We start from the raw sequence: 14,394 nt of genomic DNA on the forward strand, positions 1-14,394 counted from the left end.
GCTCAGGCCTGGACAGCCTCCACCACGGGGAAGTACGGTCAGGGCGCCTCATGCGCTCCCAGACTCCACAGGCTTTTTGGGACTTGTCCAGCACTCAAACCACTTTTTCATTTCTGTTTTTTGTATTATAGCCAGGGCTTGATGAAAGCTTACAGCCTGTTCAGTGGGTGGAATTTGCCCTCCCTGGTGGGCCAAAGAGTCTGCAATTGTATTGACCAAGGGAGTGAATGTTGGAATGTTATGTGTCATGTGTGTTAACAAAGTGTGTAAATAAATTCACCCATGAATCTGACGCTATAGTGTTAGCGTTATTTATTAAGTGTAGCGTTCTAAGTTTAACAAGTGACTCCCTCTTCATATGACCAATAAATCTAAGTAACCAAATTATATCTAATTTAACTTACCCTATTACAAAGAAACTTATATTAAAATAAGAATAAATAAAACCAAATTCCGTACGTGCCGTCAAGACAAAAATAAGAATACTATAAATAGGTTTCACAGACTGTGAAAAAAATTAGTAATATAGCAAAATATTAATGTTACTGGACACAATTCTTCAATATTGGGTAGTGGTTTAACATACCTGCTCCCAGTCTTAGATAAATACAACAGAACAACATATAAAGGCTGAATGTATTAATAAAACTATTCCAAGCAATAAATTCTATACTCTAATCTCTAAAGGCCCACTTTTTTCTCCTCCAAGGTCTATAAGAATAGGATCTAGTCTCTCTCCTATTCCTGCTATTAAAATCTGGATCAGCACTATTCTTGGCTAGAAATAAGAAGGTCTATCAAGGGCATTTGAATTAAATTAAATTTATTTACATTGTTCCCTGGGAATGCATGCTAGCAAGCCAATTTCCTAACATCTTCCATCATGTCTAGCCAATAAAAGTTCTTAGTCCCTAACTGACCGCTAAACAAAATCTCAAAACTGTTCCACAGTTAGACAGTTGGGTCCCACCTACTCCCTCTGGTTCTCTAATGATAGATCAGATCTTTTCACTTGTAAAATCTGATTGAGGTCAGAACTGGTAGGTAAACGAGGAGGGCTACATAGCTGCCTTCTCCCCCTCTTCCATATCCCAGGTCACTTCTCCCGCAATATTTACTGGAGATGCACACAGCCTCCCTTTCTCATGGTTTTTTCTCCACCTTCGCTTTAATGATGGGTTTCCTTTCTCTTCAATTCCCTTGTCAGACTTTTAATCTTCTTCCCCTTCATCATTCCTTTAAATAAGAACTTCTCAGACTACCAGCTAGAAAATCGCATTCTAGGAATAATCTGCACTCCCTGAGACCCACTCACAACTTTCAACACACTCTTGGATCCATTAACATTCTGAAACTTCTCTTTTCCTTTCATATCATCAATGTTGGGCGCTAAATACGAATCACCCTTAACATTTCTAACACTTGGCATCCATTTGGGATCACCCCTAATATTGGACACACCACTTTACTTGCAATAATTCAAACTGAAGCCTGGTCACTAACCTTGATATTCTTTATACCAGACAGCTTCATGTCTGACTGCACATTGTTACTATGGGCGCAATCCTTATCAACTTCCTTATGCCTTCTTCTCCGATCTGGGCTTGGAGATGAAAAGGTACCAGTGCTCTGAAAACATTCCCCACTACAAGGTCAGACAAAGGACTCTTTAGCACATGTGCTTCGACTTCCCCCACTAAATACAAAGTGTCCATAAAAACTCTATTGGAATTAAATAAATGCAGCAGAGGAAAGCAAATGATAGTAAAGCCTGGGGCGAGTATATTTGGGTTCATTGCATTTTATTATGGTACATTTTTTAGATCATCATTATATTTCTGTGCAAATTGGAACAGGTAAAAAAAAATTCAATGTTATAGTCAAACTTAGCTGTTGTTCAAGGGGCAGTAAAAAAAAAGACTTAAACCATCAATTGTTTTCAGTATGTGTCCTGCTTACCTTTTTCCTTCTGTAAACTTCCATGAATGGCTGCCTGGTTGTGTTGTATGTGCTCTGGACTGTTGTTTGAGTGTGACAGTGTCTCAAAGGTCCCTGTTTCAAACCCTTCCCACTTGCCAGTGTTTGTCGTCCTGTGGGAGGTTTGGGCTCGGATGTAATAATCTTTAAACCTGAAGGAATATCCAAAATGCGTAAAACATTTTACAAACAAACATCTCATTGACCAACACAAATTTTGTTTCCATTAAACTTTTTTTTTTTGGTTTTAGATTGAGTTTGAGATTTGACTGACCAGATGATTGCAACTGCATATTTAAGGGAAGCAAGAACCATAAATGAAGTATATATATATTATTTAAATTAGTTAGATTATGCAAATAATGAATGAAAACATTTTATTAATTTTTTGTTTTCATGTGTTTTGAGCACCTTATTTTGAAAAAATCTATTTACTAACGATTGTATTTTGTATTATTGTCAATTGCATTTAATACCTACCCCCCCCCCCCCAACACACACACACACACACTAAGAAAAGCAACTTGAATAGTCTAATTTAATATACAATACTTTTAATTAGTGTGCTTTATATCTAATGTAACATAGTCCTTGGGGTATCAGATATATATTTGCATTTATTTCATTTCCTATAGTAATGTCACAATTGCTCAGAATTTTTAAAAAGTTTTTATGATTTCATTTATATATATTTTTTTATTTCTTTTATTTTTTGTTTTAGTTATATCTGTAACGCCTAAAAAAAAAAACTGGCCTTCTCAATCAAGTTCAGCTTAAAATGAGAGTGAGATGTTGGCATCTGCATGCTATTTTAACTATAACAGTTGCTTTAATCTGGATATCAAGTTTTTGTGCAGAAGCGGCTATTTTTGGTGAGACACGCCAACTTTTTTTTTTCCATTAAAGGATTATTTTTACATTTTATAAATTAGTTAATAATAGTAAGATTTTATTATGTGTGGCAATGATTTGGCGCAGCCATTTTAGCTATAGATGTTCTGACAATAATTTAAAGAAAAAAACACTCCACAAAACTTAAAACATACCTTTTTTTTTATTAATCGCTGTACTATTCTAGAGTATACCCCAATCTCTTTATCCTCCAAAAAAATTCATAAAGGTTTTGACTATTTTATGAATACATATTATTGCACAATATTTTAGGCTGCATTCCTACCTGAGACCTTACTATTGACATGTTTTCCCCCAATCCTACCTGAGACCTTACTATTGACATGTTTTCCCCCAATAAATTGTAGTGAGATGTGCTTATTGCACAGGATAACATCCATCTGTTATCTTTTTTTATGTTAATATTTATTTAGAGATAGCATTAACTCTTTCTCTCCTAACTGATGATACCAGTGTCGATTCCACCAGAATGTGGTAAATAATTACGGAGAGAAAGAGTTAATTAAATAAACCATTTTTGTGTGAATGAAAAATTGCTCCTTTTTTCTCTATATTTTTGGACAATATTAAAACCTTCACAACATTATGAAGATGATGTTAAGGGACATAATGATTACTTTACAAACTAAAATCCAAAATCTAATGGACATAAATAAATTTTTTTCTTCACATTAAAAAAATATGTTTTAACACTAACGCACATACGAAACATAGATATGTATCATTCTTTTTAAATATGTAATAAAATGAACATATATAAATATAATGTGCCAAAATATCCTCATTAGTTTATTTTTTATTAAGCATTAATTCTGACAACCATTTATATCTATTTTCCTAAAAACAGAAAATTTTATTTACATTCGAAAATTCAAATGTCATGGGTGTTGACAAATAAGAAAAAAAGAAGCAAATAATTATTATATCATTAAACTATAAATTACATTGTACTTCACTTTTGATGCATGGTTGAAGAATTGGTAAAGATATGTTGGTTGTAGAAGCAAAAAAACTGCATGTGTGTGTGTTTGAATTTTTAAAGTTGTCTAAGTCAGAATTTTGTTTTTAACACTCTGCGACACAGAATTTTAAATTTAAAATATCTATGAGGGCATCATTACTGCATCTATTTAGGCAATGATATTTTCATTTAATATTTTCATTTAGGACATTAATATGTAGTTTATAGTAGTTGTAACCTTTACCATTCACTGTATTTACAAGCAATCTATACTTCATTTGTTAGTTACTGCTGACTGATTGATCCAGATCTCATTAAGTGTTGTACGGATTCGCATGAAATTTTGTACACAGGTTCCTTTTACCTCCTAGCTGCTCACTAAGACACAGTTTTGACAGATTTGTAGCCTGATAACTGCAATTCACCAAAAACCACAGGCTTTCTATCAAACCTTTGTATTTTATTGTCGATATTTCCCAAAAGACTCCATTCTATATATAAAGTATAAATAGAAGTAGCACAAAAAAATAGGACTTATTGTAGAAATATTTTTTAAAGAAGTCAATTTTTAGCAAAAATTTTCCTTACTCATTTTTATTCCTTTTAGACACACTCTAACTACAAAAAAAAAAAAAAAAAAGAATCTTAAATAGCTCCAAGAAGAGATAGATCTAGAGTATGAATTATACTTTGTTGCAGTCATTTCTCTACATTCAGAAGAGATCAAAGAAACTATTACAATTAATTAAACCAAACTGATACTTCCTTATACTTAGAAGACACTAAACCATAAAAACGTAGTGTGGAGAATGCTAATAGAGCATTCAATGGGGCCTATGGAAAATGCATTTTTTCCCCTCAAGACCTGAGACTGATGGTCTACGGAAATGTTTGCAGTGTCTAATACTGTATGTTGCTCACCTTTCTCGAGTATCTAAAAAAAGTTTCTTTATATAAATATGCAGCTTAGATGGTGGTGATTATTTAATTTATAGAATAATTTCTTAATACATTTTGTTTCTAGGCTCAATGACAGATGAAAGTTTATGTAAGAAATCCTCAGAAGAAATTATTTGGATATCTGAGAAAACCAGCGCCATCATTAGTGGCAAAAGCAAAGATGAGCTAAAAAATTGTCAACTCAGGTTTGGCGTAGCTTCAGCTGATAGAAGTGCTAGAATTCAACTGAAGTTTGAGTTTCTTTACATAGAAGATTGCTTAATACAACTGCAGATAAATGAATCCTCAACAGGAGATTTTAAAACCTCCCAGGATAACAGGGAAATAGTAAGTCTTTTCTTGTTAGTAAATCTTTCATTTATATTTGTAGTAAAAAAAAGAGTTTTTGTAAAGCCTCAAGTTGTTTAATTTTTCAACTTTTTTACATTTCCGTCTATAGTAATAGCCAGAACTATTTTAGTAAGTTTAAAGTTATTGTGAAATCTTTCCATGATCACTGACTAATGTACATTTGGAAATGTAGTCTCAATTTTCTAAACATATTCAGTTTGTATGTTTGAATTTAGTGTAGGTTGGTTGTTTAAATATCAATATCACACTACAGTGGATCCCTGGACACATTGGCATCATGGGAAATGAAAAGGCAGATAAGCTATCAAAGGCAGGTTCATCTAGGGAACAACCAGATAGACCTGTTAACTACCTCACCCTAAGGTCAATGTTAGTCAACAATCACAAAGAGGAGTGGCTCAACCAATGGGCATCAGGAAACACAGGCAGAGCCATGTACAAAGAAATGACTACGCCTAACAAACTGGACAGTATTAACTTCCTCCCCTGCAAAGAACAATCTACAATTTTCCAACTAAGAACAGGACACACACCACTATTAAATTACCACCTTAACAAAATAAACTCCACACAACTCCCCCTTTGCAGACACTGCGCCCACCCCTTTGAAACCGTAAACCATATCCTCTTTGAATGCCCCTCCCTAATCCACCTTAGGCAGACCCTACTTCCACTGCAGCCCAACATAACCAACACCCTGTACGGCAGTGCTGAACAACTGAAGAAAACAGCACACTTTTTTTTCCTTGGCACAGTCTGCAAAAGAGCTCACAGCTCAGCAGCAATAAAGCTGGCTAGAAGAAGAAGAAGAAATGTTTGAATTTTCTAAACATATTCCAGTTTGTATGTTTCAGTTTTCATTTAAATAATTCAATAAATATTTTATTTTGAATTAATTTCATGTGTTTGTTTACTTTTATATTGATTGTATTGAGTTTGTTGTTGTTGGCCTCCTTCAGTCGTGTAATGAGTTTATCATGTTAAAAACAGTTATATATAAACAGAGGTAACGTTTAAAAAAATTATTTAATCTCTGTTGAATCTGTAGGTTTGTTTTGTTCTCTTCCAGTTAAAGACAAATTGTTATGCTCATACACCTGGACCTTTGTATGCTCAACCAAAGAACTTTGTTCTCGTCAATCTTTTAAAACAGGACATGAGTACAGATGCTGCTAACTTTTATCTCAACGTTAGTATGGCAGGTAATAATTTGCTATTTTAAGTTGTAATAATAGAACTGCATGAAAAAACTTACCAATATTAAAAATCATTGTGTCATCTACAAATCTCCTGATGTATCATTCGTTGGCCTCCTTCAGTCGTAGAACGACTATGGTTCATCTCAGAGCACACTTCCTCATGTGGCTGTGGAGCCCTATTTTGGAGAGACACTCCCGTCCACAGATAATGCAGGTTAAGGTGGCTTTTGCTTCGGTGGTAGAGGAGCTGGCCATTTTTCAGATTGTACATTTTTCTTCCTGAGCTGAGACCCATGTACTTTCACTGTCCATAGCTTTCTTGGTCACTGTCTCTCTCCACCTGTTGTGATCTAGAGCTATGTCTTCCCAATAGTCAGTATTGATGTTCACTGATTTGAGGTCACGTTTTATTACATCTATGTAACGGAGGTGGTGGCAACCATTTTTTTTTGTGCCAGACGCGAGTTGTCCATAGAGGATGACTTTCTGGATGCGCTTGTCCTCCATGCGGCGAACATGTCCAAGCCAGCGCAAACGGCGTTGTTTGAGGGCTGTAAATATGCTGGGAATACCTGATCGCGCAAGGATCTCAGTATTGCACACTTTTTCTTTCCATGTGACATTCAAGATCCTACGGAGACATCTCAAATGGAATGAGTTCAGTTTTCTCTCTTGCTTTGCATAGGTGGTCCATGATTAACTGCCATACAGCAGTGTACTCATAACGCATGCCTTGTAGACTTCCATTTTGGTCACCGTAGTTAGCTTATGGTTTTTCCAAACTCTTGGCCTGAGTCTAGCGAAGGTCGAGGCAGCCTTCCCTATGCGTTTTTTTATCTCCTCTTCTAGAGACAGGTCATCTTTAATTGTGAATCCCAGGTAGCAGAATTCATTTACGGCGTCCAGCTTGTTATCGTCTATGAGGATGGAGGGTGATGCTGTAGCAGGCGGTCCCATAACATTTGTTTTCTTTGTGCTAATAGTCAAGCCATATTCTTTACTGGCCTGAGAGAAGCGGGACATTAGTGACTGGAGTTCTTCTTGCGTGTGTGCCACTACCGCTGTGTCATCCGCAAATAGCTCTGATTTTAGTTTTGGCCCTCAGTCTGGCAATATTTAGGAGTTTGCAATCAAATCTGGAATGGAGATAGATGCCTTCGGTGGCTTTGTCAAACGCGTTGTGGATTAGCAGTGAAAAAAGTATTCCAAAGAGGGTGCATAACCATCAAATTAAGTGAAGCTTACTGAAGCAGATAACCTTTACACCATCTGCCCTATAGATCACAAGGTTTGAAAGGGGGAACTGAACAACAACTTTACGGAAGAAATTAAGCATAGGTAGTTTTGCCCAGATATTCTTTATGTGAATCAGTTGTAAATGTATTTGACCTTTATCATAACATCTACCAAATATATGTAAATCAATGACTGTTAGGAACACAATTTAAATAACTCTGTTAGTTAAGATAAAGCATTTGACCTAATAAATACTCAGAAAGTCGCAAAGATAAAGGCAGAATGGAATGGGTTGCCTGAATCAGCCAAGAAAACCAATCATTTGTTCAGAACATTCAAGAAGACCTTAAGATCTTTTTAATGTGTTCAAAACATTTTTAGAATAGTTTGTCATTTTAACTCTTGTTTTTATGTCTTTTAAGTTAGCCTTGAGCCTACACTATATTTGTTAGCAACTCTGTAGAAATTAAATTAACTTCTCATTATTATTTTGTTATTTATTTTTTTTTTTTTTTCATATTATTTTTCTTGCATAGAAATTAAATTATTATTATTATTATTTTCTTATAGTTTTTTGTTTTTCATATTATTGTTCTTACATTGTCCAGGAGTTCCTCCAACAACAGGGCTTGAGCTTCACATTCTACTCATCATAGGGTTCGTTGCTGTCATTGTTGTGATCATAGTAGGCTATTTACTGTACAAATTCGTTTCACGGTTGTTTGAACGGATACACGAGCAAAGAGTGCAAGCTGCCATGACAAGGGCTATCAACATTTTTCATTCCCAAGAGCCATTGGAGGAACGACAAGACATGGTCCTTCTCAGACCTGGAGGTCAGTTATACGCTAGCTCTTAACTATCATTTCTAAATTAACTTACCACCTAAAAATTTTAAATTTATTTCACAATTTCATTAGAAAATATAGTGTTTTTTTTTACTTATATTATTTATTTAGTTGGAGGCACAGTGGCTGAACGGTAAACCACTTGGCTTCTGAACCAGAGACCAGGGTTCAAATCCTGGTGAAGACTAGAATTTTTAATTTCGGGATCTTTGGGAGCCTCTGAGTCCACCCATCTCTAATGGGTACCTGACATTAGTTGGGGAAAAGTAAAGGCGGTTGGTCGTTGTGCTGGCCACATGACACCCTCATTAACTGTAGGCCACTGAAACAGATGACCTTTACATCATCTGCCCTATAGACCACAAGGTCTGACAGTGGAACTTTTTTTTACTATTTATTTAGTTAGCAGCTCCTCATTAATCTTCGGATTCAAAACGTCTTATTATTATTTGTGTATTTATTTATTTATTTTTACCAACTGAAATTTCCACATATATATGGTATTTTTAAACTGTAAGCAATATGATTCTAAGTGAAGGCAAAATAAAATTGTATTTTTACAAAGCTTATATCAACTCACTCTGTCTGTCTGATAAAAAGTTTGTACACACTTTATTTCTCCCACACCCAATCTCAGATTAAGTTGAAATTTTCCACAATTAGTTCTTTTACCTGACAACACAAGAATATAAAAAAAAAAATCAACCAATTAGTTAATAAACTATTGGTAATTCATTTTTTTGTATGTTATCTTGAACAAGAGAAAGAAATTGTACTTGACAGATTAAGTTGAATTAGTCCCCTTGAGGGCATGAGCCCTAAGTGGAAATTTTTTTTTATGCATTAAAAAAAAAACATGTAAACATTCCCCAAGATAACCCTCCCCCTTTCACAACTGGTCCAGACAAGTGATAGGACCATAGCACATTGAGAAAGCTAAAAGCTAAACAAAAACAAATGGTAAAAATATCTCTTATCTCACAGATTTATTATGTCTAGGCCAGTCATGCATATCATTACATGACTGGTGAAAACTAATTGATACAATTACACTTGATTTAAGCTTTGTTTTTTAATAAAGTATTTTAAAATGTTTTTCTTGTTTTGCATTAGTTTAATTGGGCAAAACAGTATTAATAAATGATATTTAGGCCATTACACTTCCTATCCTTATGTTATATTTTGTTTTGTTTAATTCTAGATCTATATTTTCATTTACGATACACTTTTTATCCTTATATAAGTTAGTATTAGTGTGTAAAAGAAAAAACATTATTTTATAGTAAATTTTTGTTATGTTAGTCTTTACTAGAGGATGTACTTTTTTCCCCTTGTCATTTCCTTTTATTTTCTTCCCCCTTTGTCACTGACACATTTAAAGTACATCTCTATTTAATGTCTTAGATGTCGGAAGACATAATATTGGTCATTTGTTCATGACTTGGGGGCTGCAGACTTTTCATTTCAATTTCTTATTCATCATGTTTTTTATTCGTTGATCATTAATTTTGCACTTTTGGGACTTTAAGTATTAGCTACCTTTATAAATAAATAACATTTAGTTTAAACAATGAATAAACTCTAAAATATTCAACTTTTGAATTTATATCTTTTTAAGAGGGTCACTTAGCAAGTCAAAACCCCAGAGCTGCATCGATTGCTTTTGTCCATTCTGACGGTCGTATAGAAAGGTTTCGTTCACTGCCTAAGGAACATCCTGAAGAAGTGGAAACAAGAGTAGCACTCCCATCACCGTCTCTCAAACATTCTGAACAGAGCAGGCGTGGAGTCCGTCGAAGTGCGGAAAATGACTACGTGGCCTGTGATGTTGTCTCAGTTGCAGCTCATCTCAAAGCAGCACACAAAGTCTCATCACCAGTGCTCCACCCTGTCCCCTGTCGGGCGCAGGTAAGTGACTTTGGAGATGCAGTATCTATTGGAGGCTGTGAGATGCCCCCTTCATATGAAGAAGCTTTAGACATGCCAGGCCCAAGTGCCTTGTTGCTTTCTGCCCATGAAGATGGTGCTGCTGCAGCAGTACAAAGTATTGATAGCTCAGAAAAGTCACAAGTGGATTACATGAATGTTAACTTTAATCCTGCACCTTCAGAGTCCAATGATGATTTGGACTGTAGTGACAGTGGGGAGGCATTGTTGGCCAGATACGTAACATGAATAGAATCCTGATGTGGAGTAGAACCATCCATGTACGTATAAAGACAAACACCGTCTCGCATTTATAACAATGTTTATTAAAAGCAGCTACCTGGCGACTGGAAAAAATTATATGAAACATTAATATGTGTAAACAACGGAACGTGTAGAAGTAGTTCCCATAAATGTAAAGAAAAATATATAACCTGAATTCATCATAACCTATTAGTGCTGATACTATTCATAGTAGTCATTTGAAATGATTTTAGGTTATGTTTTTATGTTTGTTATTCCTTACGTAATTAATGCTAAACATCTTCTACCTGTTTTAAATGATCTTTATTTTTTAATAGCAGCTGCTTTTTTTCTGAATTATCAATTATACATATTAAATGAATTAAGTTGATAATTCTGTAGTATTTGTGCCATGGTTGTCTTAAGATTTTTATATGCATTTGTGCATTTTTTTGTAGCTATTAAAAGAACTCTTTGTATTCTCTTTTAATTTTTTTGTTGCTTTGTTGCAAGTTGATGATGTTCAGGATATCATTGGAACCTTCAGCTTATGAGAATTTTATACTGTTAATACTATTATAGTACTGGGATCAGTCATTCAGATCTGTGTGTTATGACATGATTAGGATTTAGTTATTTGTTTCGGGAATAAGGGGAGAGTTTTACTTAGTGACAAGTGACATAACAGATCTTTAAAAAACAAGAATGCTCTAAGTTACGCTACAAACAAGACGCTTTGTGTAGAACAGTAGGAATAACAAATAATAGATATACAGCTTTACTGAAAGATATTGGACGGATCCCTTCTTAAGTATTAAAGTGTTTATTATTGTTTGATACTAGCGTCGACTACTTATATTGATTGTTTGGCATTTCACCGGTGTTACTGATTTAGTTGAAGGTTACCTCCTGTTTATTTCATTGATTGGATTCGACACCGCGGAAGAGCCATAACAGTGAGAAACTAGTACAGTCCTCAGACATAAAATTCTCATTGCTATACTAGATTAAAGCTGTTTTTTGTTTCTTAGCTAGCTTATAATAAATAAAGTCACTTTATTGGTGTAGTGATCATTTTGTTGTTTATATAAGGTGAGAATATCCTCAGCTACACATTAGCTTCTTGACTTGGATTCAAAATTGTATAGCTTAGGTTTGTTGTCTGCTTTATAATTTTTTCATCCTGACCTGTCATGGAAAACTTTTAAGTTCTATCCAAAAAATAATAAACAAATAAGGAATTTTGAGCTTATCATCATCTGTCCCTTGATTTTCGTCGTAGGGCTGCTGTGACAGTTCGCGTACCCAAACCCCTCCACATTTCCTGGTCAGCAGCTGTCCTTAGCAGGAAAGGCAGGTCCATTCTTTTATGTTACCCTTTTTTCATGCTCCCTCCACTGTACCTTGAACAATGACTTTTGATAGTGAGTCATGTATGATTGAGCTAGCTCAGCTTTCGTCTCTTCATAGTATTGAGGAGTTCGTTATGTTTTTACAAGAACTTTTTGTCAATATTATAACTTTTTTTTTTTGGTTGATAAAGGTTTTGAAATTAACAGTCTATTCAGTTCTGTTTGATCATTTTTATATAATTTTGTTTTTAACTATTTGATCATTTCTCACCTTTCCAACAATGGAGACAGTAATTAACTTTGTCAGACTTAAATTACAAACTTAATGTTCCTGTAAAAAAAAGCTATAGTGCCATCCCAATCTATCAAAAGAAACTAAATTTGGCACCCTGAAATCTTGTATTCTACATGGATTAAAAGTTCTCTTTTTGCAATTAAATCCTTTTTATGATGTGATTTAAAATTAAGTCATAGGTAATTAGAAAGACTTCATTATATCATTATCTGAATAACAACAGGAAATAGTTTTATAAGGAGTTTTAAAAGAACATTTGTTCATCTGTTTACTTGTAATACTAAACATTATTTTTTAAATTGTGTAAATTATGCCAATTTAAATTGAAAGAAGATTATTGCCCTGTTCATAATGACATCAATAATGTATATAGTTCACTTACTATAGAAAGATTAATTCACTTCTGTAATATAAACATTGCTTTTTATAGCTTCAGCATTTCTTTTTTTTAAATAGTAAATTTCAAGCCCTAATGTGTGTGCGCATTGATAAATTGTTAATCAGTTTTTTATTGTTTTTTTTTAAGCATGTGAAACTTCTTGAGGGAGGTTTTTTTATCCTTTTGTTCCTGTCATATCTTTTAGTTTCTCTGGTTTTGATATATGAATTGAATATTGTGTGAACAAATGTTGGATTATAAGCTTTCTTTCAAAATCTCATTTACCGGTTCTTAAATTGTCATTGTGACCAAGTTGCTTGCCATTTAACCTGCTCCTCTAGTCCTCTTGATTTTTCATTGACTTTTTAATTTATTTAATTTTTGTTTTTTGTTTTTTTTACAAATATTGCATTCAAAAACGTAAAATATATTCTAAAGAGGGTTACGTTTGATATTTTTTTAAAAAGCAATTGTGTTTTCTGATTTTTAGCTATGGCTTTGACTATGTTTGTTTTGATAAGCCTAAAAATGTATCTTAAGTTTTGCAAATTGTCAAAATTGAGTAAGATTTCAGTATTCCAAATCAAAATGCTGTTCATCAAAGTCTTCTAAATCTTGTTCGGTTGAAGAAGAATACATTGAAGAACATTAATGCACATTTCTTTTCTCATATGCTAGGATAAATTTGTACAAGTGCTTCTTCTTCACTTGGTGCCATTATAGCATGGAACAGGTTGCCTGTACGAGCCAGGAAAACCAATGACCAATTAATTTTATAATATGCATGACTAGATTAACACATGAATATGGGTGGGATGTAATTATCTTCTCTTTTGATAGAACGTAGGATAAAAGTTGTAAATAACAACAAAAAAAATATTTTTATTTTTCTTTACTACATTTAATCTTGTAATTTGTATATAGAAACACAAACTTCTTTTTAGTGTTTATTTAAAGTAACTGTAAAATTGTTTTACCGTGACACAACGCTCAGACTAAATTGTGCAAAACTGACCAGACTTTTCAGTTATTATAAAGTAGTGACAGTTCAAGTATTATTTTCCGGTAAATTATAAACCTCCAAAAATAATACTAAGGCCTTTATGAAGGAAAAAAGAATTAATTCCTGATTTTATGGACCTAATTTTGATGCTCTATTGTGAAGCTGCTTTGGGTAAAAAAATTAAGTGGATGGAATATGCCTGTAAATTAAACAAGTTTTAGATAAACTGTTGTAAGTAAACTGTAGATAAATCTGTGATGCTTTTTTTTTTTTCAACTTGTTTATTTTCTTATTTTGTGCCAAAACTTTTTTTTCATTTTGTTTTTCTGACTAGCTTTTAAAATAAAAAATGTAAATAAAACTTGTCTAACGTTGACCATCTCATGTTTTGCTTATTGTGAGAATGTTGATATAATGTTAGTGTTCCTGGCATCGTTGTTCTCTTGCAGGCAGCCTACAGTAAAGCAATCATACAATGAAAAACATGAAAAAATACTATTTTTAAAAAACAAAGCTTATATTAAGTGTAATTGGATCAATTAGTTTGGATCAGTCATGTAATTAAATTTGTACTAGATCTAGACTAACAATAATTAATATGTGCGGTTAGAAATATTTTTACCAATTGTTTTTGTTTAGTGCAACTTCATGCTTTTAGCTTTCTCAATTCCCAGTGATCTTATCACTCGTCTGGACCAGATGGAAAGGGAAGCGGTATCTGGATGAATGTGAGTGATCGTGTCTTTGTTCAC

General features: G+C 33.8%; 1 protein-coding gene across 3 annotated transcripts in view; it reads left to right on the top strand.

The window, feature by feature from the left end:
* Positions 1–14,016, top strand: part of LOC106058053 (uncharacterized) — an 18,880-nt gene extending 4,864 nt beyond the window's left edge. For 2 of the 3 annotated variants that reach the window (XM_056027938.1, XM_056027937.1), the window contains exons 2-7: positions 2,229–2,299; positions 2,699–2,849; positions 4,875–5,137; positions 6,231–6,363; positions 8,205–8,432; positions 10,063–14,016. In XM_056027938.1, the coding sequence (XP_055883913.1) occupies positions 2,756–2,849; positions 4,875–5,137; positions 6,231–6,363; positions 8,205–8,432; positions 10,063–10,619 (1,275 nt within the window). In that variant the 5' untranslated portion in view covers positions 2,229–2,299; positions 2,699–2,755 and the 3' untranslated portion in view covers positions 10,620–14,016. The remainder of the gene's footprint in view (positions 1–2,228; positions 2,300–2,698; positions 2,850–4,874; positions 5,138–6,230; positions 6,364–8,204; positions 8,433–10,062) is intronic. The other variant, XM_056027939.1, reaches the window with a different exon arrangement.
* Positions 14,017–14,394: the final 378 nt, after the last annotated feature.

This window comes from Biomphalaria glabrata, chromosome 4, assembly GCF_947242115.1.
Source record: "Biomphalaria glabrata chromosome 4, xgBioGlab47.1, whole genome shotgun sequence".
Classification (NCBI taxonomy): Eukaryota; Metazoa; Mollusca; class Gastropoda; family Planorbidae; genus Biomphalaria; species Biomphalaria glabrata.